The sequence below is a fragment of the Dendrobates tinctorius genome, unplaced genomic scaffold (assembly GCF_039654945.1).
Source record: "Dendrobates tinctorius isolate UK_male_01 unplaced genomic scaffold, ASM3965494v1 ptg000117l, whole genome shotgun sequence".
Classification (NCBI taxonomy): Eukaryota; Metazoa; Chordata; class Amphibia; order Anura; family Dendrobatidae; genus Dendrobates; species Dendrobates tinctorius.
In genome coordinates, this window is record NW_027361785.1 from 10,927,684 (window position 1) to 10,955,423 (window position 27,740).

Consider the following 27,740-nt stretch of genomic DNA (forward strand, 5'->3'; position numbering starts at 1 on the left):
GTCAATTTTGATAAATACTTTTTGTATTTGTAAAGCTAGTATGACAAGTTTTAAAGATGACCCATCTGCTCCTCAAGAAAATTCTGGTAGTTAATTTTCAGAACCAAATCACAAGTCTTTAATTTAAGTACTTGCATCTTCAAGTGTCAAGTGGTGAAGGCAGCAAGGCTCTCTAGAATACAGAAAATGACAAAGACAACACATAAGCCCATGTACTTTATTTCTGGCTCTGTAGGTCATGAATACAGTGAGAAGTGTTGGCAGGAACTGTACAAGCACTGAAATGCTGCCCACGGTACACTTTACATCACCAATTAACAAGAAGCAGATACAGAGTTAAGCTTTCCTGCTAATCTTTATAAAATATGTAGGCACAAATCAAAAGAACAATGGAAAAACACAGTGCTGGGGCAGGGAATATGCATAAATAGTGATTTTTTTAATCCATTCTTTTTACATCAGAAGATCCAAGTTTAGATGCTGCAGAGTGTCGACGCTGCAATGCCAATTTTACAAGTAAAAAAATAGCGAAAACCTGCAATAAAACATTGGGACTAGTTGTTTCCTTTTAAAACAGAAGCCAGTATGTGAGTGGTGTTTGGGTGGGCAGGCACGCTGGAACTCTGGGGATGTGTAAAATTGAGCACTGTCAAACCAGTGTAAAATTTCTTGGTTTCTCATGGAAAACAAATTTAAACTACGTTTATTTTCTTCTTCCAAACCACAGGTTCAGTATCCTTGGTTATTCTCTTTGCAACATTTCACCTCTTTACAAATTAGAATTCCTCTGGTCTCCAACAGTTGATAAAAAGCCTTAAATGATTTCAAACACTTTTTTCAATTCGACTATGAGTTGCCAGTCTGTTTTCTGCATCTCATCTCTAAACCAATTTTTTAAAGCATCAATCGACTGCCGGGTGATCTGGAATAAAAGCAAAGCAAAACATTAGGAAAATACAAGAGAGAAGAACGTTACACGAGAATCAACAGCAACCTCCAGTTTAAGTAGTTTAAGACAGTCTATAAATATTGCAGTCTAAAAGTGTTTTCTACTTGAGACTCAATAGCTAGACTATGGTGACGCTTGCTCCTCACTAGTGGTCCATGTTCAAGTCAAAAGTAAAAAATGTACCTCTTTCATTTGTTACAAGATAAATACAATAAAATGAGCATAAAGCGAAGAAAATTAAGCTTCGGGCATAGGTATACCCTTTCCGAATATCTATAGCTTAGATTTGGTGTACACCTCAAATGTATTCCCAGAGTTCCAGTCACCCACCAGAAGCCAAAACTGTGCACTTTGGCTTTTATTGGGCTGTTACCGTATATTTTTTCTTTAACCCCCGGAGCTTTTTTCAGTCTTGTGTTTTCGGTTTTTGCTCCCCTTATTTCCAGAGCCATAACTTTTTTATTTTTCCGCCAATATGGCCATGTGAGGGCTTTTTTTGCGGCACGAGTTGTACTTTTCTGAATCACAAAAAAATACACTGGCGCTGACCACTACAAGGGACGGGGCGCTGACCACTACAAGGGACGGGCTTGCTGGTACCTAAACAGAATCTGTACTCAAACTGTCAAAATAGACCGTAGATAAATGTGAAAAGAAGGTACCGCACTCCAAAACTGCATACAAATTGGGCTCCAAAGGCACAATATGGGTAGAAGTGAAAGTAAATGAACCGCAAATGTGAATGTCTCACAAAAAGCCAACACTTCCCAAGAGACTGAAGGAGATAAGAATCAAACACGCCTGCAATAGCACTGGTGCACTGTAACAGACTAGTGCTGCAAAACATATAGGCTTACCCTGACTCTGGCAGAAGAGCAGGTGCCGTCCTGATCGCGGTAAGTAGTCAGCTGGGATGATGGTGCAGACACACTGCTGTGTGTGAGGTGCAGGTGTATCGAGGTGCCGGGCAGAGCCAGAGACCAGGATGCTCGGCAGATAGTGATAGTGAGCTGTACTGAGCTGACAGCGTGTGACGTCACAGAGCTGAGCTACGGAGCCTACTTTTCAATGACACCATTGGTTTTAGCATGTTGTGTACTTGAAAGCAGGAAAAAAAATTCCAAGTACGGTGAAATTGCAAAAAAAAAGTGCAATCCCACACTTGTTTTTTGCTTGGCTTTTTTTGCTAGGTTTACTAAATGCTAAAACTGACATGCCATTATTATTCTCCAAGTTATTACGAGTTCATAGACACCAAACATGTCTAGGTTCTTTTTTATCTACTTAGCGAAAAAAAAAAAATCCAAGGTTTGCTTAAAAAAAAAAAAAAAAAATTGTGCCATTTTCCGAGACCCGTAGCATTTTTCATGATCTCAGGTTGGGTGAGGGGCTTACTTATTTTTGCGTGCTGAGCTGATGTTTTTAATGATACCACTTTTGCGCAGATACGGTTTTTTGACCGCCCGTTGTTGCATTTTAATGCAATGTTGCATCGACCAAAAAAACGTTATTCTGGCGTTTTGATTATGTTTCTCGCTACACCGTTTAGCGATCGGGTTAAACCATTTTTGTTTTTATTGATTTATCAGGCGATTCTGAACGCGGCGATACCTAATATGTGTATGTGTGTTTTTTTATTGTTTTATTCTGAATGGGGCAAAAGGGGGGTGATTTAAACTTTTATATATTTTTAAAATTATTTATTTATTTTTTTTTTTTTTTACTTTTGGCATGATTCGATAGCCTCCATGGGAGACATCGCCTCTGCTACATACAGGCGATGCTCAGATCGCCTGTATGTAGTAGAATTACTGCATTGCTATGAGCGCCGACCACAGGGTGGCACTCATAGCAATCCGGCATCAACAACCATAGAGGTCTCATGGAGACCTCTGGTTGTTATGCCGACACACTGATGACCCCCGATCACGTGACGGGGGTTGACGATGTGCGTATTTCCGGCCCGATGGCCGGAAGTGCGCTTTAAATGTCGCTGTCAGCATTTGACAGCGGCATTTAACTAGTTAATAGGTGCGGGTTGATCGCGGTTCCACCTGCGCCTATTGCAAGCACATGTCAGCTGTTCAAAACAGCTGACATGTCCCAGCTTTGATACGGGCTCACCGCCGGAGCCCTCATCAAAGCGGGGGTACTGCCATTGTACATACTATTCCGTTCAATGGCAGTAAGGGGTTAAACATATATACTTTTTGAACTTTGGAAGTTCAAACACCACAGATTATGATACAGTGCCTTGCAAAAGTATTCGGCCCCCTGGAACTTTTCATCCTTTTCCCACATATGCTTCAAACAAAGATACCAAACGTAAATTTTTGGTGAAGAATCAACAACAAGTGAGACACAATTGTGAAGTTGAACGAAATTTATTGGTTATTTTAAATTTTTGTGGAAATTCAAAAACTGAAAGGTGGGACGTGCAATATCATTCGGCCCCTTTACTTAAATATAATCCACCTGTGTGTAATCAAGTCTGCATATAAATGCACCTGCTCTGTGATAGTCTCAGGGTTCTGTTTGAAGCACTGAGAGCATCATGAAGACCAAAGAACACAACAGGCAGGTCTGTGATACTGTTGTGGAGAAGTTTAAAGCCGGATTTGGATACAAAATGATTTCCAAAACTTTAAACATCCCAAGGAGCACTGTGCAAGCGATCATATTGAAATGGAAGGGGTATCATACCACTGCAAATCTACCAAGACCTGGCGGTCCCTCTAAACTTTCATCTTAAACAAGGAGAAGACTGATCAGAAATGGAGCCAAGAGGCCCATGATCACTCTGGATGAACTGCAGAGATCTACAGCTGAGGTGGGACAGTCTGTTCATAGGACAACAATCAGTCATACATTGCACAATTCTGGCCTTTATGGAAGAGTGGCAAGAAGAAAGCCATTTCTCAAAGATATCCATAAAAAGTGTTGTTTAAAGTTTGCAACAAGCCACCTGGGAGACACACCAAACATGTGGAAGAAGGTGCTGTGGTCAGATGAAACCAAATCAAACAATGCCAAACGATATGTTTGGCGTAACGGCAACACAGCTCATCACCCTGAACACAACATCCCCACTGTCAAACATGGTGGTGGCAGCATCATGGTTTGGGCCTGCTTTTCTTGAGCAGGGACAGGGAAGATGGTTAAAATTGATGGGAAGATGGATGGAGCCAAATACAGGACCATTCTTGAAGAAAACCTGTTGGAGTCTGCAAAAGACCTGAGACTGGGTTTTGTCTTCCAACAAGACAATGATCCCAAACATAAAGCAAATCTATAATGAAATGGTTCACAAATAAACGTATCCAGGTGTTAGAATGGCCAAGTCAAAGTCCAGAGCTGAATCCAATCGAGAATCTGTGGAAAGAGCTGAAAACTGCTGTTCACAAACGATCTCCATCAAACCTCACTGAGCTCGAGCTGTTTTCCAAGGAAGAATGGGCAAGAATTTCAGTCTCTCGATGTACAAAACTGATAGAGACATACCCCAAGCGACTTGCAGCTGCAAACGCAGCAAAAGGTGGCGCAACAAAGTATTAAGTTAAAAGGGCCGAATAATATTGCACGCCTCACTTTACAGTTTTTGAATTTCCACAAAAATTTTAAATAACCAATAAATTTCATTCAACTTCACAATTGTGTCCCACTTGTTGTTGATTCTTCACCAAAACGTTACATTTGGTATCTTTATGTTTGAAGCATGATATGTGGGAAAGGGTTGAAAAGTTCCAGGGAGCTGAATATTTCGCAAGGCAATGTACATAAGTTTCGATGTGAGAACATACAGTGCAGTTTAGAAGCAGCCTTAAAAAATTATTTTATTCCCAAAGCATATGGGATAACTTACTGACCACTGAGAATGGGGCTCTAGATCCCAGGAGGGCATACTCCGCTTTCTCTAGCAGACGCATAGATAATGAATAGCTCATAGGTCGAGCATGCACTCCTCTGCTCCACTTAAAATTGGGCTCAGCAGGCCAAAATTCGTTGGGGGCTCCTTACAGATCGGGAATAACTTAATTTTGGTATTAACCCATTAAGATGACTGGGTAACACCATTGTTTAGCCATCCCAAATTACCTCATAATTCTGATAAAAAAATGTGTTTAAATTAAATAGGGATGTGAGGGACCTGCAGGAATAGGAGTAGACCATCATCTTAGAAACTGAAGTTGCTTCCAACAGTATTTAAAATTGGCATTCTATGACAATACTACCAGCCTAATAACTTACCTTGCTAACAAGGAAATCTGTAGCCTCAAAATGTCTTCCAAACATCTTAGGAGACTCCCCAGGGATAGGTTCTATCTTCACACAGACCTCTTGGCCCTTTTTTGCTGCATCTACAGTTTTGTGGTTAATCTCAATGCTGGTAACTATTCCAATATCAACAAACTAAAAAGACAAAAGGAAAAACTGACTTTATAAAGCAGACTACCCAAACAGAATTTGTCACCAGAATTTGCCACCTAATTTGAGCGCAGCAAAATGTAGAGGCATGGACCCAGATACCAGTGATGTGTACCTTACTGGGGCTGCTTAGTGTAGACTAGATAAAATCAGTGAATTATCAGCACGACATTATCATTCAAAGGACTAGTAAACCGGCTGCCAGGTAGTCAAGCATATTCATGAGCTCGGTATTACCCCGCCCCCACCAGTGATTGGCAGCATTTTGTGTACATTGTGTATGGGCAGAAAGCTGCCAATCAGGGGTCGGCGGTGGGGTTACACAGAGCGCAGCATTCTAATAACTGCTAGATCTGCAGCAGATAATATAGAGATTATATCAAAATGACAGCAAGCAACCCGGTAAGCGATACATTGTTGGAATCAGGGTCTCTGCCCCTACATTTTTCTGCTCTCAGATGGGGTACCAAAAACATGGTGACAGATTCCATTTTAAGGGGATGTCGGTGCCTCACACTTCCGCATCATGACGTGACCTGTACTGATAATACATCTGCACATACATACCAAGACATGCAAGAAAGGAAAGTATTGCTCATCTATCCGAGTCATTAGAATATATCAAGTTTGCGTGTGCACCAAATGTATCTAATTTTTAGGGCATACACTTAGCTAAGGTTCAGAAAAACGGCAGCATGTTGTGTAGTAACATACATAAAATCAAGTATCGAAATTAGGCACATGATGTATGCAGAGTATTATTAAAGGCATCAGAAATAAGAATTTTCAGGTAATTTTCTTTGCATTTCATAGATGATATACACATATGACAGCATTCACATGAATGACCAAAATGTTGACTTACATTTTTACTAGGTACACATATGGGTGTTCCCTGCTTAAGCTGACCAGCTTCCACAATCACTCCCATGACAATGGGATCCCGAGAATTAAAGATGAACTGTGGAAGAATTCTCATTTTACATGGGAACACAGCAATATGTCTGAAAAAAGGAAAAAAGAAAACACAAGTGGATATAGAAAGTTTGAGAAATCTAAGTTTACATAAAAAAGTCACCGTTGCAATATCCAAAGCATGCATAACTGCTAACTGTGCCACAAGAAAACAGTTTAAAAAGGGGCTCTTATTGAAATCAAACTATTTTGAGAAAAAAAATATAACTTTTGCAATTCAATTTTATTAAAAACGTTGAGCCATAGCTTCTATTCATTACAGTCCAAAGGAAACCGCAGAAGGCTGTTCATAACTAAATTTGTCAACTCAATAGGGATGCCCGGCACAGGATTGGCAAAGCCTGTACAGTAAACATCTGCAATCAAATACTTGTAGTATCACAGGGTGAGGATGCACTTCTCCAGCCACATGACAGAATCACAGGGAGCACACTCCTCAGGCCGGCAGCTGAGATCCAAGTGCTTACGGCCCTTTAGTTTCTTCTTACTCTGCGAGCACACAGTGTTCACCACTGAACGCTCTGGGACGTGCAATGCAAGATTACGTCCTCACACTAACCAGTGCTTAGTCGGAGTTAGTGCCCAATGCACTCCCACCCCATAGAGGAAGACCGCAGCGCAGCCCCATGTCTCCTGTGGTTTCTATGCCGCAGCCCCAGCCCAGTGTCCCCTGTGATCTACATACCGCAGCACCATGCCTCCAGTGACCTATATACCGCAGCTCCATGCCTCCTGTGATCTACATACTGCAGCCCCATGCTTGCTGTGATCTATATACTGCAGCCCCATGCCTCCTGTGATCTATATACCACAGCCCCATGCCTCCTGTGATCTATATACTGCAGCCCCATGCTTGCTGTGATCTATATACTGCAGCCCCATGCCTCCTGTGATCTATATACCGCAGCCCCATGCTTGCTGTGATCTATATACTGCAGCCCCATGCCTCCTGTGATCTATATACCACAGCCCCATGCTTGCTGTGATCTATATACCACAGCCCCATGCCTCCTGTGATCTATATACCGCAGCCCCATGCTTGCTGTGATCTATATACCGCAGCCCCATGCCTCCTGTGATCTATATACCGCAGCCCCATGCTTGCTGTGATCTATATACCACAGCCCCATGCCTCCTGTGATCTATATACCGCAGCCCCATGCTTGCTGTGATCTATATACCACAGCCCCATGCCTCCTGTGATCTATATACCGCAGCCCCATGCTTGCTGTGATCTATATACTGCAGCCCCATGCCTCCTGTGATCTATATACCGCAGCCCCATGCTTGCAGTGATCTATATACCACAGCCCCATGCCTCCTGTGATCTATATACCGCAGCCCCATGCTTGCTGTGATCTATATACTGCAGCCCCATGCCTCCTGTGATCTATATACCGCAGCCCCATGCTTGCTGTGATCTATATACCACAGCCCCATGCCTCCTGTGATCTATATACCGCAGCCCCATGCTTGCTGTGATCTATATACTGCAAACCCATGCCTCCTGTGATCTATATACCACAGCCCCATGCCTCATGTGATCTACATACCGCAGCCCCATGCTTGCTGTGATCTATATACTGCAGCCCCATGCCTCCTGTGATCTATATACCGCAGCTCCATGCCTCCAGTGACCTATATACCGCAGCTCCATGCCTCCTGTGATCTATATACCGCAGCTCCATGCCTCCTGTGATCTACATACCGCAGCCCCATGCCTCCTGTGATCTATATACCGCAGCCCCATGCCTCCTGTGATCTATATACCGCAGCCCCATGCCTCCTGTGATCTACATACCGCAGCCCCATGCCTCCTGTGATCTATATACCGCAGCCCCATGCCTCATGTGATCTACATACCGCAGCCCCATGCCTCCTGTGATCTACATACCGCAGCCCCATGCTTGCTGTGATCTATATACTGCAGCCCCATGCCTCCTGTGATCTATATACCGCAGCTCCATGCCTCCAGTGACCTATATACCGCAGCTCCATGCCTCCTGTGATCTACATACCGCAGCCCCATGCCTCCTGTGATCTATATACTGCAGCCCCATGCCTCCTGTGATCTATATACCGCAGCCCCATGCCTCCTGTGATCTACATACCGCAGCCCCATGCCTCCTGTGATCTACATACCGCAGCCCCATGCCTCCTGTGATCTACATACCACAGCCCCATGCCTCCTGTGATCTATATACTGCAGCCCCATGCTTGCTGTGATCTATATACCGCAGCCCCATGCCTCCTGTGATCTATATACCGCAGCCCCATGCCTCCTGTGATCTATATACCGCAGCCCCATGCCTCCTGTGATCTACATACCGCAGCCCCATGCCTCCTGTGATCTACATACCGCAGCCCCATGCCTCCTGTGATCTATATACCACAGCCCCATGCCTCCTGTGATCTATATACCGCAGCCCCATGCCTGCTGTGATCTACATACCGCAACCCCATGCCTCCTGTGATCTACATACCGCAGCCCCATGCCTCCTGTGATCTACATACTGCAGCCCCATGCCTCCTGTGATCTACATACCGCAGCCCCATGCCTCCTGTGATCCATATACTGCAGCCCCATGCCTCCTGTGATCTACATACCGCAGCCCCATGCCTCCTGTGATCTATATACTGCAGCCCCATGCTTGCTGTGATCTATATACCGCAGCCCCATGCCTCCTGTGATCTACATACCGCAGCCCCATGCCTCCTGTGATCTATATACTGCAGCCCCATGCCTCCTGTGATCTATATACCGCAGCCCCATGCCTCCTGTGATCTATATACCACAGCCCCATGCTTGCTGTGATCTACATACCGCAGCCCCGTGCTTGCTGTGATCTATATACCGCATCCCCATGCCTCCTGTGATCTATATACCACAGCCCCATGCCTCCTGTGATCTATATACCGCAGCCCCATGCCTCCTGAGATCTATATACCACAGCCCCATGCCTCCTGTGATCTATATACCACAGCCCCATGCCTCCTGTGATCTATATACCACAGCCCCATGCCTCCTGTGATCTATATACTGCAGCCCCATGCCTGCTGTGATCTATACACCGCAGCCCCATGCCTCCTGTAATCTATATACTGTAGCCCCATGCCTCCTGTGATCTATATACTGCGGCCCCATGCCTCCTGTGAGCTATATACCACAGCCCCATGCCTTCTGTGAGCTATATACTGCAGCCCATGATGGCAGGTCCACTTTACATTTTTCTACATTCATCATAATTCATTTGAACAATACAGATCTATATTTTTTCCCTAGATTTATATCCCTAGATTATATTTTTCTTTAGATTTTTTCCCCCGTGAAACCTCCTATTAGACAGGTATGACATTCACACCTATTAAAAGTAACAGTTATTTTATACCTTTCCACAAAATTAGAAGTGAGCAGAGCCCAATTCTTGTTAGTGTAATCAATATATATTATTCACTGAAGTAAAACTGGTCAGCGAGTTGGCGGTATGACATCAGCCGTGGAAAGAAGTAGACTGCTAAATAAAGTAAGACACCAAGTTACAGTAGCAACGGCTGAGTATTGGGGTCCTCGAGGACTTACTTGAACTCTTCTTGCTTCTGTTTCTTGTAATCCTGTCTATATTTGGTGAAGGCATCAAACAAGTGATAGATAATTTCAGCACTAAATATCCGCACGCCTAAACTGTCAGCCATTTCTTGAGCTTCTCTTTCAATTCTTACATCAAAGGCTAATATTACAGCATACCTGTGGAGGAGGAAAAAAAAAAAAAAAAAAGACGGATTCAATGTTCTACTATGTAAACTCAAAAATAATGGACAGAAACCAATTCTCATTCATAGTGAGACACGTGGCCAGGACTCTACTTTCTAGAAGCGTCCCAAAGTTTGGGATTCCCCTCTAGAAAACGTAAAGGCCTTAATAACTACTCCTTTCCTCTATAGGTAACATAACCTGACAAGATTCCCTCCAAACCAACCGATCACATGTGAACTATTCCATTACATACTATTGTATAGTCACAACGAAAACTTGAGACTGACAAATTTTGCTGCTTCTGTGGTTTTAGTACAATTAAGGAATTTTATAAGTTTTGTATAATTGCAGAAAAATAAGAATTAACACTGTAATTAATGACATTTTACATAAACTTTATGTATTTCCCAACAAAGTATCACCCACCCATTCTAGAAACTGTACACAAGACATGCGTCGAAACTTACTGTGGATCATGCTCCAACATAACGGAGGCCTTCATGACATCTTTTTTATGTACAGGTCCAATATTAATTCCAGCATACTGTGTGGATGAAAAAATGGACATATCAGATGAAAAATCTACTAAACTAAAACTGCCCCCTACAAAGGGACGTGTACAAAACCATGTAAACTGCAGCCTGTGATAGCACATGAACCCAAAAAAAAGGCATAGGAAATAGATGAAATGGTCAATAAAAGGCACTGTCCCATGAAGAAGTAATAAAGTAGTACACCCATGAATCTGTTTAACTTACAGTCCCTTTATAACTGTTTTATAAAAAGGGCAGCTGTTAATATACTTACCATAGTCACCATAGTCTCCAGTTCCCAGCACGGTTCCTGCACTGTGACTAACCGGAATACACAGCATCTCGTGTGCAGAAGGCTAATCACTAGTGATGAGCGGACATGCTCGGATAAGGAGTTATCAGACAATGCTCAGATGCTAAGAGTATATTCGGTGTCTGTATTTGCTCCATCGTTTTAGCTGCCAGCTGTTGGTAATATGATTCCACAATAAAGGATATTTTTTGCACGGGACGGATTGTGCCTATCCGCTTTCTTCTCTATGGATATACAGCCTATTTTCCTTGGAAGTGGCACCCGTATTCCCTGAAGTGTGTGCAGCTTCATTAACCCGAGGCCATACAGCTGTGCCTTTGTCCTGTTTTTCTTCTATGGTATGTGATATTCGGTGTGCAAGAATAGTATGAATAGTATGTTCTAGTCCCCGCAGATGCATGTCTCACGGCTGTGACAGCAGAAACAAATGCAGGGATTGCATAAGAAAAAGGCAATCTCTGTATGCGTTGTGGCTGTCAAACAGCCGCGAGACATGCAGCCTCGGGGACTCAAACATAGTATTCGAGCACGACGGAGACACTCTGATAGAACCCAAGCAAACTGAAATAACACTTTATTCGAGCATATCCACTCATCACTAGTAATCACTTTTTCCAATGTGTTCTCATGACAGCATTGTTTAGAGTCTAGTAGGAATGCACTGAAAAAGACTGTCGAAATCAATGGATATTTCCTCTATTTCTGACTTAATTGATATTATGTTCTCTCATAACGCCTTTGAAATATCCTTAGCTTTAAGGAATAACTATCTAAATATAATTCCAAATAGTCTTCTTGGAACATAATTTTTTCTCCAAGCCAGAAAAGCCTCTTTATATGATGTCTTATTACTTTGCCAGAATTCTTTTAATCTATACTTTATTTTATGCTGTTTTTGCACTTGGTATGTTAAGTGTTGTGGTGCAACCATGTTGAGATGATCTTCATTTCCCTATTCTCCTCTTCCTCTCTAACTCCTTTTCTCTTTTCCTTTGTTTGGTTACCTTCCTTTCCCTTCATTGCTTTCCTGACCCATTATCCCCTATACTGTATAAATCCTCCAATAAAAAGAATTTTGAGAAAAAGAGACTGTCCACAGAAGATGTCAAGCGCTCCATCGAGTTACAGTACGGGTCAAGTGGTGAAGATACAGACTAAAGTGTCGCCGGTAATATTTAGTTTCGGTATAACCTCTTTAAATTAATCATTGTAACTATTATGCCTTTTATGAGATAACGCACGGATAAAACCATAACAGAGTCCGCTGTATCTACAGAAAATGAAATCCTGCAGAGTACAGGTTTCGTGATTAGACCGTAATTTGTATATACAGAAGAGGTTTTTTGCTCAACATAGGTATGACAGACCGTGTACAAAATAGAAATCTTACTGGCACTTCTGAGGTTTTCAGAAATTCAAGCAGAGCCTCCAAGGAGCCCAAAGTGGATGCTTGCACATAAACTCCCTTCTCTTCCAACTTGATCGCATTCAGTGTCTGCTTCAGCTCATGGATGAGCTCATCCTTACAAAAGACACATGTTATAGCTCTTAACATTGGCTCTGAGAAACAAGGTACAATCAGAAAGTTGCCTAATGGAAATGTGATCATTTACACAATGAAACTTACCCTCAGGACTGGGATTTCATCGTCTTTATGAGCAACCAAAAGTGGCAAACCTGCCAAGGTTTTCTCCAAGTCTTTGCCCAAAATCTTCACTCCCTGAGCAGCAAGCACCTCTTTGTGCTTTTCATACTGATTCTGAAACAATGAATGGAAGAGTCATCAACCATCCGGAACCGATCTCAGTTTTATCCAAGATGAGACCGACCGTTCTTACGGGGTCATTTATAAACACGTGGTGTACATGTTAGGATTATTCTGACACTAGTAAATATTGAGGCCACACTCCTGCAACTAAAACCTTACTTTTCCGGAAGCAGAGCTATACAAGAACATGTTTTATGGAATAGTCTGAAGTTTTCATTGGCTTTATTTACTTCCATAAATTGCACTATTGATTTTTTTGGGGAGACCGGATGAACAAAACACAGCAAGTCTGACAAATTTCACAAACATGTGTTAACAGTGCAATGGCTACACTGCAATAAATCACTTACCTTTACTCGCAATTCTTTCATTGGAGGAGGAAGCAAAAGTCCTCTGATCTGTGTGACAATTGGCCCTTCTACACCTGGAACAATAACAGTATCTCCTTCTTTTAGGCGTCCATTGATCAAGATCACATCAATGGTAGTACCCATGCCAGGAAGAGCCTTTACCTAATGAAAATATTACATTTGTATAAAAAGAAGTTACATCTTATACAACAAACAAGATCAAATGGAGGTGGTTTAAAAAAAAAAAAAAAGCAAACAAAAAAAGCAAAAACTTACCTCCATTACTTGAGCTCTCAGCTCTTCTGAATGGGCCAGTCTTTTATTAAGCATAGTCTGAGTGAGATCCACTAGGAGGGAGATCAGATTGCCCATGCCATCTCCAGTATGAGCTGAGGTTGGGACCAAAGACACAAATGTGCGTGGATCTTTATTCTCATAAAACAAGGCAGCATTCAGGCCCTGGATTAAAACAAGTACTGCAAATTACTCCAGAGTTTAACTTAATTACACAAAAAATAACCATAACTCATGAAGTCAAATGACACAACCAGCAACCCAACTTACCGGTTCATTATGTTGGCACATCTGATGCTAATGACTTGATGTTAACACCAACTGCTGGTATGTCCAAGGAGTAAGAGCCTATTTAAACAGGCTGACCATGGCTATAAGCCACTTGTCTAATAGCCTGGTTAGATTGACCAAGCACACTTACATGAGCACAGAACAATAGTTAAATTGATTGGTCTTTGCGAATAATACATCTGTGCTGCTGAGAACGATTTCTTTTAAGCTTGCTTAAAAATCATCTCACCTGACGATCAAGCATTATTTTGCTCGTTCGTCAAGCGATTATAGGCATTCCTAAGAACGCTTGTTCAAGATTCTTAGCCTAAATGGGCCCAAAGTCAAGTCAAATAAAGGGCTGTCACAACAAGAAGAGTCATCAAATAATTATAAATTTCTATGAGGGAATACCTTTAGAAAAGATATCCTGTCAGGTGAAGCCCTGCAAGTTTCACCTAACTGCTAAACATATACTGTAGCTTAAGTTTGAACCAGTTTTACGTTAACCCATTTTAAAGAGAATGTCCCACTAAAATCACAACTCTCAGATCATTTTTTTAATTTGTAATAATTAGAAAAATAATAATAAATACAAGTTACTGTGTCTCTAATCAATAATCCTTTTTATTCACCTGCTGTGCAAATTCCACAATAATGGCCTTGGTGCGCTCTTCAAATTCATCCTTTGTATTTTTTTTCTGTTTTTTTAAAGTAGCAGCCACATCAGTCTCTGGACTTTTCTTCCAGTCGTACAACCTATCAACCTGAAATACAGTATCTGTGTCACCAGAAATCATGTCTTCTAATTCAAGGCATAAAATACACTGCTCAAAAAAATAAAGGGAACACTTAAACAACACAATGTAACGCCACATCAATCACACTTCTGTGAAATCAACCTCTCCAGTTCAGTAGCAATACTGACTGAACAATTTCTCCTGCTGTTGTGCAAATGGAACAGACAGTAGGTAAAAATAATAAGACAATTAGCAAGACACTCCTATAAAGGAATGGTTCTGCAGGGGGTGACCACTGACCATTTCTCTGATCTCATCCTTTTTGGCTGTTGTTTTGGTCACTTTTGCATTTTGTCATTGCTTTCACCCCTAGAAGTACAGTACCTTGAGACGGTGTCTACCATTCAACCCACGGAAGTTGCTCAGGTAGTGCAGCTCATCCAGGATGGAACATCAATACAATATGTGGCAAGAAGGGTAAGTGTGTCTGTCAGCACGGTGTTCACAGTATGGAGCAAATACCAGGAGACAGACCAGTACACCAGGAGACGTGAAGGGAGCCGTAAGAGGCCAACAACCCAGCAGCAGTATCGCTACCTCCTCATTTGTGCAAGGAGGAACAGGAGGAGCAGTGCCAGAGCCCTGCAAAATGACCTCCAGCAGGCCACCAACATCCATGTGTTTGCTCAAACTGTTAGAAACAGACTCCATGAGGGGGGCACATTTGACACTGGTGCCCTGTGCTCTTCACGGATGAGAGCAGGTTCACAATGAGTACATGTGACAAATGTGACAGTGTGGAGACACTGTGGAGAATGTTGTGCTGTTCAATATTCTCCAGCATGGCTAGTTTTTCAGTGGGTCAAGTAATGGTGTGGGGAGGCTCTGTGCTAGTCAGAGGAACCTTGACTGCCATTAGGTGCTGGGATGAGATCCTCAGACACATTTGTGAGACCATATGGAGGGTGGCCCTGGATTCTTTCTGATGCATGATAATGCTAGGCCTCATGTGGCTGAAGTGTCAGCAGGTCCTGCATGATGAAGGCACTGATGCAATGCACTGACCTGCCTGTTCCCTAGTCCTGAATTCAGTTGAGCACATTATGTCTCATTCCATCCACCAACACCACGTTGCATCACAGATTGTCCAGGATGACTGATGCTTTAATACAGGTCTGGGAGGAGATCCCTCAGGAGAGCATGAGAGCATCTGCCGCCTCACCAGGAATATGCCCAGGCCTTGTAGGGAGGTCATACAGGCACGTGGAGGCCACACACACTACTGAACATCATTTCCCTGTCTTGAGGCATTTCCACTGATGTTTGATCAGCCTGTAATTTGATTTTCCACTTTGATTTTGAATATCATTCCAAATCCAGACCTCCATGGGTTATTAATTTTGATGTACAATGATCATTTTTATGTTTTATTGTTCACAACGCATTCCACTATGTAATGAATAAAGATTTGCAACTGGAATATTTAATTCAGGGATATCTAGGATGTGATATGTTCCCTTTATTTTTTGAGCAGTAAAATGCACAAAAACACATTCCTTACCTTATTTAGAGCTACAACAAAAGGACACTTCTTAGTCTTCAATAAATTTAAGGATTCGATTGTCTGTGGCTCCAACCCATGCATGATATCTACTACCAGGATGGCAATATCACACAAAGAGCTTCCACGGTTCCTCAGATTACTTGAAAATTAACAAACAACATGGTGCGAATTAGTTACATCAGGACCTAGAGGCATGCACAAAGAAACCGAATCAAGGCAATAAGTTCAGGTGCCCAACAAATATCACAGTTTTGTCTTCATTGCATATATTTTTGAAAAGCTGAAAACAGTAGCAAGAAATAGGGAGTAAAGCTGGCCATACACAAAATATGACTGTCAACAGAACAAGGCCTCAGACGATTGCACAGTCGACGGACATCTCAACAGACTCTCCTCATACACAGGTATTGCCAAGTGCTCATGTGTTCTCTATTAGAAAGCCGACGACAGACAAGCCGGCCAGCGGCTTATCTATAGGAGAACTATACAATTGACAGTCCAAAATCTGACATCCCTTATAGACATCAGTTTGTCAGCACCTCCTTAAACATTAGGGTGTTGGCAGAACCAGTCCATATTGGCTTGTTCGGCAGAAACAAGTTTGGTGTGTATGTGGGAGGCTTACCTGAGATTAGAAATACGACTGATTTCTTCCACAAACATTTCTTCATGGTCCCGATTCAATAAAGCTTTTATGTCAGTATTCTACCATAAAAAGCTTTGAAAAGTTGCATAATCTTGGCGGAACTGTCAGCTGCGCCTAAATTATGCAACTAGTGGTGTTCTCACTCCATCTTGTCAGAGCTGGGACAGGATAGCTGTGTGGCGACCACCACTTTGCCACAACTCTTACTCCAGCAGGGAGTAGGATTTGTGGTGAGGTGCATACAGAGGTTTACACCACTCGTCCGGCGTTCCCGAATCATGATGAGGCGTACTGCTCTTCACGTATCAGGAGTGCCTGACTCCAACACATCTTACCAAGACGGCATGAACAACATTAATCTTGATGAATTGGGCCCCATCTGTTTAGTATTGCAGCAATAACTCTTTTCTGGAAGAAAGTAGCTATTTTGGGGACAGGTTAGATAACTTTGCGCCATACTATATTTCCAAGTCTTATCTAAGCTGGATGAAAGTGGGGGGCGTGGCCTAGCGCACGATGTGAGAGGACGTGCAGTGGAGCTCTCCTGCCACAATCTCCCTTACTAAGGATACCTGAGGCGCCGCCGAATGCTGAAATCGCTCCAAGGAGTGTGCAGAGATCCGGGGAGTAGCAGTGAGTGGAGGACGGTCTGGTGGAGAGGAGTCCTGCACGAGGATGACACGCAGGAGACAGAAGGAGCTGGCAGCGTCGGGAAGCGCTCAGGCCCAAGATGGCGCCGAGGCTGCAGAGGAGGCGGCAAGGGCGAGCGCGGCATATCAAAGACGGACGGAGGTGATCGCTCGGCTGGAACGCTTTGCGAGGTCAGAGGAGGCTGCTAATGAGAGGTCAGCTGCTGAAGGGGAGAGACCTGACACAACGCAGACCCCTGGGAAACAGCAGGAAGGAGGGGGCCAGCCGCAGAGTGGTGGGGAGGAACAGAGATCCCCTGATATGGATGCACGCGCTGGCCAGCTTGAACAGCCGGACACATTAGATATAGCAGAGCCGACGCTCAAAGATATATTTTCTGTGGTAATTTACAACAAGTCTGCCCTTGCGGCTTTGAACAGTCGTGTGGATGATTTAAAGGGAGAGATGGCTGCGATTAATACTGCAGTGCGCAAAGTTGAACAGAGAATGGAGGTGGTGGAAGAAAGTGTGGGGAGCACTGAAGACCAGGTTAATGATCTGTTGAAAAGGGAAAAAAAGTATGTGCAGCGTATAGCTGAACTGGAATTTAAAACCGATGATCTGGAGAACCGCTCCCGTAGGAGCAACCTGAGGATTGTGGGGGTACCAGAAAAAGCGGAAGGAAATAACCCCACTGAGTACATTGAGTCATGGCTGAAAAATACTGTAGGAGGGGATGGTCTCACTAAAATGTTTTCCGTTGAAAGAGCACATCGTGTGCCCACTAGACCCCTGTCCCCAGGATCAGCCCCAAGAGTCATCTTGGCCAAAGTTCTGAACTATCGGGACCAGGATACTCTGATGCGGAAAGCCAGGACCTGTGCGGAACTTACTATAGATGGCAATCGCATCTCCATCTACCCAGACTATTCTGCAGCGGTTCAAAAGCTCCGGATGACGTTTGGAGAAGTTAAAAGACGACTACGAGACATGGATGTGCGCTATTCAATGATTTACCCAGCTAAGCTGAGCGTTGTAGCTTTGGATCGAGTGCACTTTTTTCAAAATTCAGAGGAGGCGACACTCTGGCTTGACTCTAACAAAGAATATCAGAGCGGGACAGTCCCGTTGAAGCACACTCTGAGTGATGTTGAAACAGTGACTAACTGTGATTTAGTTTGAATTTGACAAGTTAATGGTCATCTCTGAGATGAAGTAATGCCATGTTGGTTTATGTGGGTTGTGTTCGGCGGCGCAACGATTATTGCAGTTTGATAAATGTGGACGGGAGAGTAGTTGGAGTGCAGAGCTTGTATTGTTAGGCTGTAAAAACGCCCTCCTAGATCTCAAATAGAGAGGGAGAGAGAATTCTTTTCGGCTTAAATGTTGTGGGAGATAGCTGTTTTTTTCGGGTGGGGGGGGGAAGGATGAGAGTTATTTCAGTTGGAAGGTTGAGACAGGGGGTAGAGGCGGGAAGGGGTGGGGTGGGGGGGAGGGATGGGGGGAGGACCGAGACTTCAGGTATAACGTGTCAAATGTTTGGTATTGCAACATATCATGGGGGGTAGAATTAAAATTCTAAGCTGGAACGTTAGGGGTCTCGCTAACGTCTCAAAACGGGCCGCAATTTTACAATATCTGCTGAAGCTGAGGCCCTCAGTGATTTGCCTCCAAGAAACACATCTGGTAAAAGACAAAGTAGCTATGTTACAAAAAAGTTGGGTGAGGAAGGCTTATCACTCGACGTACTCAGCCTATGCTAGGGGAGTGTCGGTGTTGATCCACACTTCTACTCCATATGAAGCGGAGGCTATAATAGACAAGGATGGGCAATATGTGTTTATTGTATGTAAGATATTGAATAGACTATTATGTATTGTGTCTTTGTATATCCCTCCACCATTTTCTGGAAAGAAGATACAGGAAATTCTGGACTTATCCGGGAAATGGACTGGGGTCCCGTTGCTTGTAATAGGTGATGTGAATAATATTGCAAATGATCATTGGGATAAGGGTAAACATGCGGGGACCAGAGAGGGAGGGAACGTGACACCTTTTGGAAACTACATGAGGGAAATTGGTTGGATAGACTTGTGGAGAGTTCGGAATATGGAGAACTACACTTACTCGTGCTAAATAAATAAATAAATAAATTACATCTTTCGGTAATTGGAAGGGTGAACCTTTTAAAAATTATTGTGATGCCACAGCTGTTATATGTACTGCATAATTCTCCAATTTGGATCTCGCAGAGTAGGTTCCACAAAATTAAATCGCTGTTTGGCGAACTAATATGGGGGGGGGGGGGGAAAGCCCACGGTTTAAACAAGAAACTTTGCAGAGGCCGAAGGAGGAAGGAGGTTTGGTGCTTCCCAACCCCTGGGTATATTTTTTATCAGCACAATGCCAGCATATCGGAGGATGGGGGGTGGAGACGGGACAGGGACAATCGCCCAGTAGTTTGAGATATTTGTTTCGAAAATGGCCTCTGGGAGAGAGTTTAGAAGGGGGGCAGTTTTTAAAATTAGGCTCTCGGTTTCCTACTGTTCTCCTAATTCATAAGGTATGGGAAAAAGTTAAACAATTAAGGGGTGTCACGGGCCTTACCAAATACTCTCCTGTATGGGATAATATAAATTTGCAAGAATTCGGGAAAATGGAAGGATTTGGGCCCTGGAGAGAGGCAGGAATCAGAAGGATGGGACAGCTAATGGGTCAGGGAAGACTTAAGTCATTTATGGAGCTGCAGACAGAATTCCAGTTACCGCATTCAAATTTGTTTCATTATAAAAGAATTCAGCATGCGTATCGGTCGCAATGTCGGAGAAAACTTATTGAGATCCAGATTGATATCACGCTGGCCTCCATTTTGGAGAACAGCGGGACAAGGGGGGCAATATCAAAAGTGTATAGAGATTTATTATTCACTTTTCTAGTCAAACATCCCATCAAGTCTAGAGTGAAATGGGAGGTTGAATTGGGAGAGATAAATGACGGTAGATGGGAATCTATTTTAGAATATGTGCCTAAGATCTCTATGAGCGAACCTGGGAGGAGGTCTCAGCTATACGTAATTCATAGAGCTTACAGAACTCCCGATAGACTGTTCAAGATGGGTTTGAGGTCCTATTCCGAGTGTCCACGATGTTCGCAGGAACGGGCAGACATGCTGCACTTGCTGTGGCATTGCCCTAGATTGTCTACGTACTGGACAGTCGTATTGAGTCGGATTGAATTGATACATAGGTGTGCAATCCCCAGAGACCCTTTGGTCTGTATATTAGGGTATGTAGAGGAATTAGTAGCGGTATCCATGGTCAAACTGGCGATTGCTAGACTGTTGTTCATAGCAAGGAAGTTGATCGCTCGGTTCTGGATCAGAGAAGAGCCTCCGACTAGACGAGACTTTCTTACGCAGGTGGAGCATATAATTTCATTGGAAAAAAGAATTTATACTAAGAGAAATAAACTCGATGTATTTCATAAGATATGGCAGCCATGGGTAGAATGGAGTTAGATTTGTGGGGAGGATGTATTATGATATAGATGATGTTCATAATAAACAATTATATATGGAGGTGGGAAAGAGTATCGGAATAGAAACGAGGAAGACACTGAAGGGGTCTCGGAGGGGGGGGAAGGGGGGGTTTTGTTCATAAAAATTTATGATTATATGTGAACAACTGCTTGATGTCATATGATATAATTGTTATCATTTAATAAAAATTTATCTGATTAAAAAAAAAAGCTGGATGAAAGTACATTTTAGTCGAAAGTCAGAAGTAGTGGATACGAGGGTACCTGAAAGACTCGTGACCTGGTGTATCAATAATGAGCATTCCTGGAATCTTCATAGTCTCCTTATCAAACTGAATTAAAGAGGACAACATTTAGAAACCCGTTCACTACAGAATGTGTATTAATTAACCAATACATACATGAATTGCTCAGATATTTTAATGCAGCCTTCATTTCAGGTAGTACTTACATTTTTAACCATTTTTGTCTGTTCTTTTATAGCGTCCAAGGGTACATTGGTGGCACCAATCTGCTGAGTGATCCCTCCAGCTTCACCGTCTTGGACATGAGTATGACGCAGCTAGAACATTTTAAAGACAATACAAAATTTACATTGGTGTGTAGAAATTAACATTACATTATGGGCCATGATTTTCCTCTTTGAAAAGAGTGAAAGTCGGGTTAACATTTGCTCCATATATACACATACTGGTCAATTTAGAATGCGAACACTTTCCACAGCGTGACCATAAGTTTTTGTTTGGTTTTTTTTTTAAATTCCCATGCAGACAACCGGAATAGGAAAACATAAGGCCTGGATCACACTTCGGTTTTTTCAAATCCGTCAAAATCCGTCGGTTTCCGTCAAAAAACGGATTCGCCATTTTTTTGGAGTATCCTTTTTTTGTCCCATAGACTTCCATTAGCGGTTACCGCGGATTCGTCAAAAAACGGATCCGTTTTTTAAAAAAACGGATCCGTTTGCGGCAAAAAACGGAAACGGATTCGTTTGGCGGACACAAAAAACGGATGTGTGAAACAGGCCTTAGGATAGCCATTGGTTTTGCACCTGTGGGAATGGACACTACAACACTATTAGATTGTGCTTATTGTGCTTTTTAGGGCTTTCAAAAGCAAATATTTTTCAAATTCTAGATTTCAGAAATTTCTTTATATGGCCGATTGCTATGCTCTTAAACATGGCAACTTAAATTACATTATCATCCCCCTTTCTAATCTGAGCTCAAGAAGGTTTAGCATTGCCATTGAGCACTGGAGATGGAGAACATCAGTGGCCAACGTTTGCTCTGATGACAGGACTGCCAACCTCACAACGAGTTTTCCCCCAGCCACACCAACGTAGAGCAGGAGATGTAAATGTCATTATCACTGATAAACTTAAAAGGGTCGTCCACTTCTTTTAATGAGAAATCGTCATCAGGATTTCATACCCCAAGCTAATGACATCATGTAAAGGTGCTTTATAGCCCAGGAAATGCTTCCTAGGTTTATGGAAATCTATTTTGCTGTTTTTGAGAAATCCATGGTTGCAACTGTCTGCTAATCTAAGTGCAGTGGGGTGGGCTCTGCACTTACATCTCTCCTGCTTTCCCCCTATTCCCTGCTTACTGCGTCCTGTCTTTAGGTCACTGTCAGTCATAGATAGGGGGCAGAAGGCAGGGAAAAGGAAAATAAGGACATCTGCAAGTGCAAAGCCCGCCTAAATGCACTTGTAACTTATTCACATGCAAATACAACCATGGTTTTATAAAAGGCCATTATTTGCACAGCGCTTTACAGACATCATCATATCTGTCCCCACTGGGATTCACAATTCCTTATCAGTATGTATTTGGAGTGTGGGAGGAAACTCAAGTACAAGGGGAAACCCATGCAAACACTGAGAGAACGTACAAACTCCTTGAAGATGTTGTTGATTTGAATCCAAGACCCCAGTGCTAACCACTCAGCCACCATGCTGCCCTTCCTTAACAAAGGTTATGAACATAAAATCAGTGGGGGTCCGACTTCCAGCACCCCAACGATCACTTGTTATCTCCTCCAGCAACAGCAGTATGTTATCGGTTCGGTGCACAAAGCAGGATAGCAAAGATGTTTACATCTGGCCATCAGAGAAGCAAATAACAGGTGTTCGGTGGGGTGCTGAGTGTTGGACCCCCATTGATCTAAAATTCACAACCTATCCTGAAGATCAATCATTGTATAAAAGCAGTAGTTGGCAATTTAAAAACAGGTTCATACCTTGTCAAGGATTTTAGTCTTTCCAGTGTCCACATGACCAAGGACACATATAACAGGTGCCCGGAGAACTTGTATGTTTATGGTTTTCTGGTTATCCAAACGTCGTTTCTAAAATAAGACAAGTCAACTCTGTTCTAGATAAGAGTAGTACTTATACAGACGTAAACAGAGAACGATTGGACATTTTAAAACTAAAAGGTAAGCGAAAAGGTAAAAAAAAAAAAACAAAAAAAAAAAAAACAAGCAGTTTAACCCCTTTATCCCCGAGGGTGGTTTGCATGTTAACGACAAGGCCAATTTTTACAATTCTGACCACTGTCCCTTTATGAGGTAATAACTCTGGAACGCTTCCATGGATCCCGGTGATTCTGACACCGTTTTCTCATGACATATTGTACTTCAGGTTAGTGGTAAAATTTCTTTGATACGACATGCCGTTCAGAAAAAAAAAATGGAAATCTGGCGGAAATTTCACAATTTCCAATTTTGAATTTTCATGCCCTTAAATCACAGAGAAATATGCAACATAAAATACTTAAGTAACATTTCCCACATGTTTACTTTACATCAGCACAATTTTGGAACCCAATTTTTTGTTGTTTAGAAGTTATAAGGGTTAAAAGTTAAACAGTGATTTCTCATTTTTACACCACCATTTTTTTTTTTAGGGACCACATCACATTTGAAGTCACTTTGAGGGGTCTATATAAGAAAATACCGAAAAGTGACACCACTCTAAAAACTGCACCCCTCAAGGTGCTCAAAACCACATTCAAGAAGTTTATTAACCCTTCAGGTGCTACACAGGAACTTTTTGGAATGTTTTTTTTTAAAAAAAAAAAAGATTTTTGTGTACTCACCGTAAAATCTCTTTCTCTTAGCCTCTAAGGCCTCTTTCACACTTCAGTTTTTTGCATCAGTTATAATCCGCCAAAAAGGCGGACAAGCGGATCCGTTCTAAACTGATGTGAACGGATGGCACAGGATCCGTTTTCAGACGGATCCTGAAAATGAAGAAATTTAAAGGAATCGCTGGCGAGAGAGAGAGAGAGAGAGAGAGAGAGAGAGAAAAAAACGTTACAAGCTCCGTTTTGAAATTTTTGAGGATGGTGACGGACAGCAACTTTTGGCGGATCCTCACAAAAAACAGATGCAACGGACAGCAATCCGTCACAATCCGCCATTAATGCAAGTCAATGGGAAAAAAACGGATCCTCAATTTTTTTCAAAACCTGGCGGATTGTGACTGATTGTAAAAAACGGAAGTGTGAAAGAGGCCTAATTGGGGGACACAGAACCATGGGTGTTATGCTGCTGTCCACTAGGAGGCGACACTATGCATAATCTGAAAAAGATTAACTATGGCTCCTCCTCTGCAGTATACACCCCTGGACGGCGTTAGCCTTCTTCAGTTTTGTGCAAAAACATTAGGAGGAACATAACAGAAATAACATAACCATGCCTGTAAGAAGGCCACTATGTATGAGCTCAAAGAACAATATGAGAATGCATCCATAACAACGGCCCGTAAGGGCAACGGAGTGGGAGCTGTGTCCCCCAATTAGAGGCTAACCCAATTAGAGGCTAAGAGAAAGAGATTTTACGGTGAGTACATAAAAATCTCCTTTGCTCTGTCGCCTCATTGGGGGACACAGAACCATGTGACGTCCCAAAGCAGTCTCTGGGTGGGAAGCAATGGACTAATATTGTGCAGACAGGTCCCTAAACTTGGGGCACCGCCGCCTGCAGAACCCGTCTACCCAGGTTCACGTCCGCTGAGGACTGGGTATGAACTCAGTAGTGCTTAGTAAACGTGTGTAGGCTAGTCCAAGTGGCCGCCTTACACACTTGTGCCGAAGCCTGGTGCCGAATGGCCCAGGAGGCCCCTACCGCCCGTGTAGAGTGTGCCGTAATACTGGCCGGAAGAGGAGAATTTTTAAGGCGGTAAGCCTCTTGTATGGTGGATTTGATCCACCTGGCAAGGGTAGCTTTGGAAGCAGGCAGACCCTGGCGGACGTCTTCCGGAAGAATGAAAAGTAAATCAGACTTCCGGAAGGGCGCAGTCCTAGACACGTATATACGCAATGCCCTGACGAGGTCAAGCGTATGGCAGAGCCTTCTCCACTCTATGAACCGGAACCGAGCAAAGGGATGGCAGTGAAATTTCCTCATTGAGGTGGAAGTTGGACACAACCTTCTGAAGGAAGGATGGGACCGTACGAAGAACCACCTTGTCCTGGTGAAAAGCCAGGAAAGGCCGTCTGCAGGAGAGTGCTAACAGTTCAGACACCCTGCGTAGCGAGGTAATTGCTACCAGAAAGACCACCTCCTGGGATAGAAGGCGGAGAGGGACTTCCCTAAGGGGTTCGAAAGGTGGTCCCTGCAATGCTGTCAGGACCAGGTTGAGGTCCCACGTTTCTAGTGGACGCCTGTAGGGGGGAACCAATTGGGAAACCCCCTGAAGAAAAGTCCTTACTTGCGGCTTGTTAGCAAAGCGTTTCTGAAAAAGCACAGAGCGCTGACATCTGGCTCTTAAGCGAGCCCAGGGACAGCCTGGCATCCAGACCCGATTGGAGAAAACCAAGTACTTTGGGGAGGGAATAAGGGAGTGGGATCTGGCCGCGAGATTCGCACCAGGTAAAGAAGGCTCTCCAGGTACGGTAATAAATCTTGGCGGAGGCTGGCTTCCGTGCCCTGATCATGGTTCCAATGACGTCCGGTGAGAGCCCTGCCTGGGTTAGAACCCAGGTTTCAATGGCCACGCCGTCAAATTGAGAGCCCCTGAGTTCTGGTGGTAGAACGGGCCTTGTGACAGAAGATCGGGACGGTCGGGGAGACGCCAGGGAGTGTCTGCTGTAAGTTGTACGATGTCGGCGTACCATGTACGTCTGGGCCAGTCTGGAGCGATTAGGATGGTTGGAACTCCCTCTTGTTTGATCTTCCGCACCACTCTGGATTATCAGGGGGAGAGGTGGAAAAATGTACAGAAGCTGGAACTGGGTCCAGTCCTGAACCAGGGCATCTGCTCCGAGCGAAAGCGGGTCGTGTGTTCTGGCCATGAAATTGGAGACCTTGGCATTGAGGTGGGATGCCATTAGGTCCAAGTCCGGGGTCCCCCAGCGATGGCAGATCTGGCGAAAAATGTTGGGATGGAGAGACCACTCCCCCGAGTCCATTCCTTGTCTGCTGAGGAAGTCGGCTTCCCAGTTGTCCACACCCGGAATATGGACCGCAGAGAGTACCGACCCCGTGTCTTCCGCCCAGTGGAGGATATGTGTTACTTCTCTCATCGCCTGGGTACTGTGGGTCCCGCCTTGGTGGTTCACGTATGCCACTGCTGTGGCATTGTCTGACTGTACTCTGATATGAGAGGCTGCCAGTGAGTGACGAAAGGCTCTCAACGCCAGGAAGACGGCCCGAATTTCCAGGATGTTGATGGGCATGTTCGCTTCCACTGGTGACCACTTGCCCTGTGATGTAGGTGCACCGCACCCCAACCTGTCAGGCTCGCGTCGGTGGTCAGGACCTTCCATTGACCTGTGAGAAAGGATTTCCCCGTTGATGCTATCCCCGCTACACCCCTTGCTGAATCCAGAGCTGCATTAAGCATGTAATCTGCTACAACTGCTATTTGAACCGCTTGGTCCGACAGCTCAGGAGTTGGTGCTTGGAGGCCAGCTTGTAATTTTTTGGCCCAAGCCAGAATGGCCTTGACAGCCCAAACTGAAGCGAACGCAGGAGCCAGGGAGGCTCCTGCAGCCTCGAAAATTGAACGAGCTATGCGTTCTACCTGCCGGTCTGCTGCGTCCCTGAGGGTTGAGCTATCTGGCAGTGAGAGGAGGGTCTGTACTGCTAGTCTAGAGACTGGGGGGTCCACTTCGGGTGGATCTGTCTATTCCTTGTGTGTCCTTCTGCAGGAAGGGGTACCTTGCCGCCAAATATTTGCGATTGGTGAATTTCTTCTCAGGCTGTGAGAACTGCTTGTTAAGGATCGCCTTAAATTCTGGGTGACTAGAGAAGACCTTAGGTGGTTTCAGAACACCTTCAAAGGAAATCTTTTGTTCTGGGGCCTCCGGGGGTGGATCAGAAATATCCAGCACCCGATGGATGGAAGAAATTACGTTCTCAACTAGCGCTGTATTGCTAGGGGGAATTGAGATCAGGGACCCCTCCGTTTCGTTGTCTGAGGCGGAGTCACAGATACCTTCCGAATCTTGTGTATCGCTGAGGCGTCCCCTGGTGGGTGAACTGGGGCGGAGGTCTTCTGTGTTCGGGGATCGCTGTGGAGATCTGCTTTGTCTGTGTCTGGTAGGGGACGGTCTAGGTGACCTGGAACTACGGTGTCTCTCCTTAGAGGGGGATGACCTTGTGCTATGGGATGACGCAGATGAACGCGACCTGTGGGTCCGCTTACATCTGGATGTGCCCGGGACGGCATGTCCCTGAGTCGAGCTATCCCATTGCTGGGTAATGTTCATAGCCGAGGCATGACCCTGCAGAGCCTGAAGCAATGTGGAGGTTAGGTTATCTATAGACTGCGTCATAGATTGCGACATCTGAGTAGCCCATTCCGGCGTGGTAGCTGACACTGAAGCATTGGTAAGGGCTTCTTGGGGTTCTGACCCAGTAGACTGGATACAGTCCCGGCAGTGCGGGTACGTGCTGCCACTGGAGAGAGTGGTTTTGCAGGCTGTGCAGAATGCATAAAAGCAGTCCTGCCTGGTTCTCATGGACCTTGAGCCCAGCAT

The 27,740-nt window shown here is 44.0% G+C and overlaps 1 protein-coding gene across 2 annotated transcripts in view; it reads right to left on the reverse strand.

Annotated features, from left to right (window-relative positions):
• Window positions 1-203: 203 nt before the first annotated feature.
• Window positions 204-27,740, reverse strand: part of EIF5B (eukaryotic translation initiation factor 5B) — an 88,489-nt gene continuing 60,952 nt past the window's right edge. For both annotated transcript variants that reach the window (XM_073590530.1, XM_073590529.1), the window contains 14 exons: window positions 22,993-23,100; window positions 21,200-21,310; window positions 21,013-21,080; window positions 15,933-16,074; window positions 14,267-14,398; window positions 13,344-13,526; window positions 13,068-13,229; window positions 12,577-12,708; window positions 12,340-12,471; window positions 10,571-10,647; window positions 9,930-10,094; window positions 6,240-6,378; window positions 5,198-5,359; window positions 204-922 (listed from right to left, as the gene is read on the reverse strand). In XM_073590530.1, the coding sequence (XP_073446631.1) occupies window positions 815-922; window positions 5,198-5,359; window positions 6,240-6,378; window positions 9,930-10,094; window positions 10,571-10,647; window positions 12,340-12,471; window positions 12,577-12,708; window positions 13,068-13,229; window positions 13,344-13,526; window positions 14,267-14,398; window positions 15,933-16,074; window positions 21,013-21,080; window positions 21,200-21,310; window positions 22,993-23,100 (1,821 nt within the window). In that variant the 3' untranslated portion in view covers window positions 204-814. The remainder of the gene's footprint in view (window positions 923-5,197; window positions 5,360-6,239; window positions 6,379-9,929; window positions 10,095-10,570; window positions 10,648-12,339; window positions 12,472-12,576; window positions 12,709-13,067; window positions 13,230-13,343; window positions 13,527-14,266; window positions 14,399-15,932; window positions 16,075-21,012; window positions 21,081-21,199; window positions 21,311-22,992; window positions 23,101-27,740) is intronic.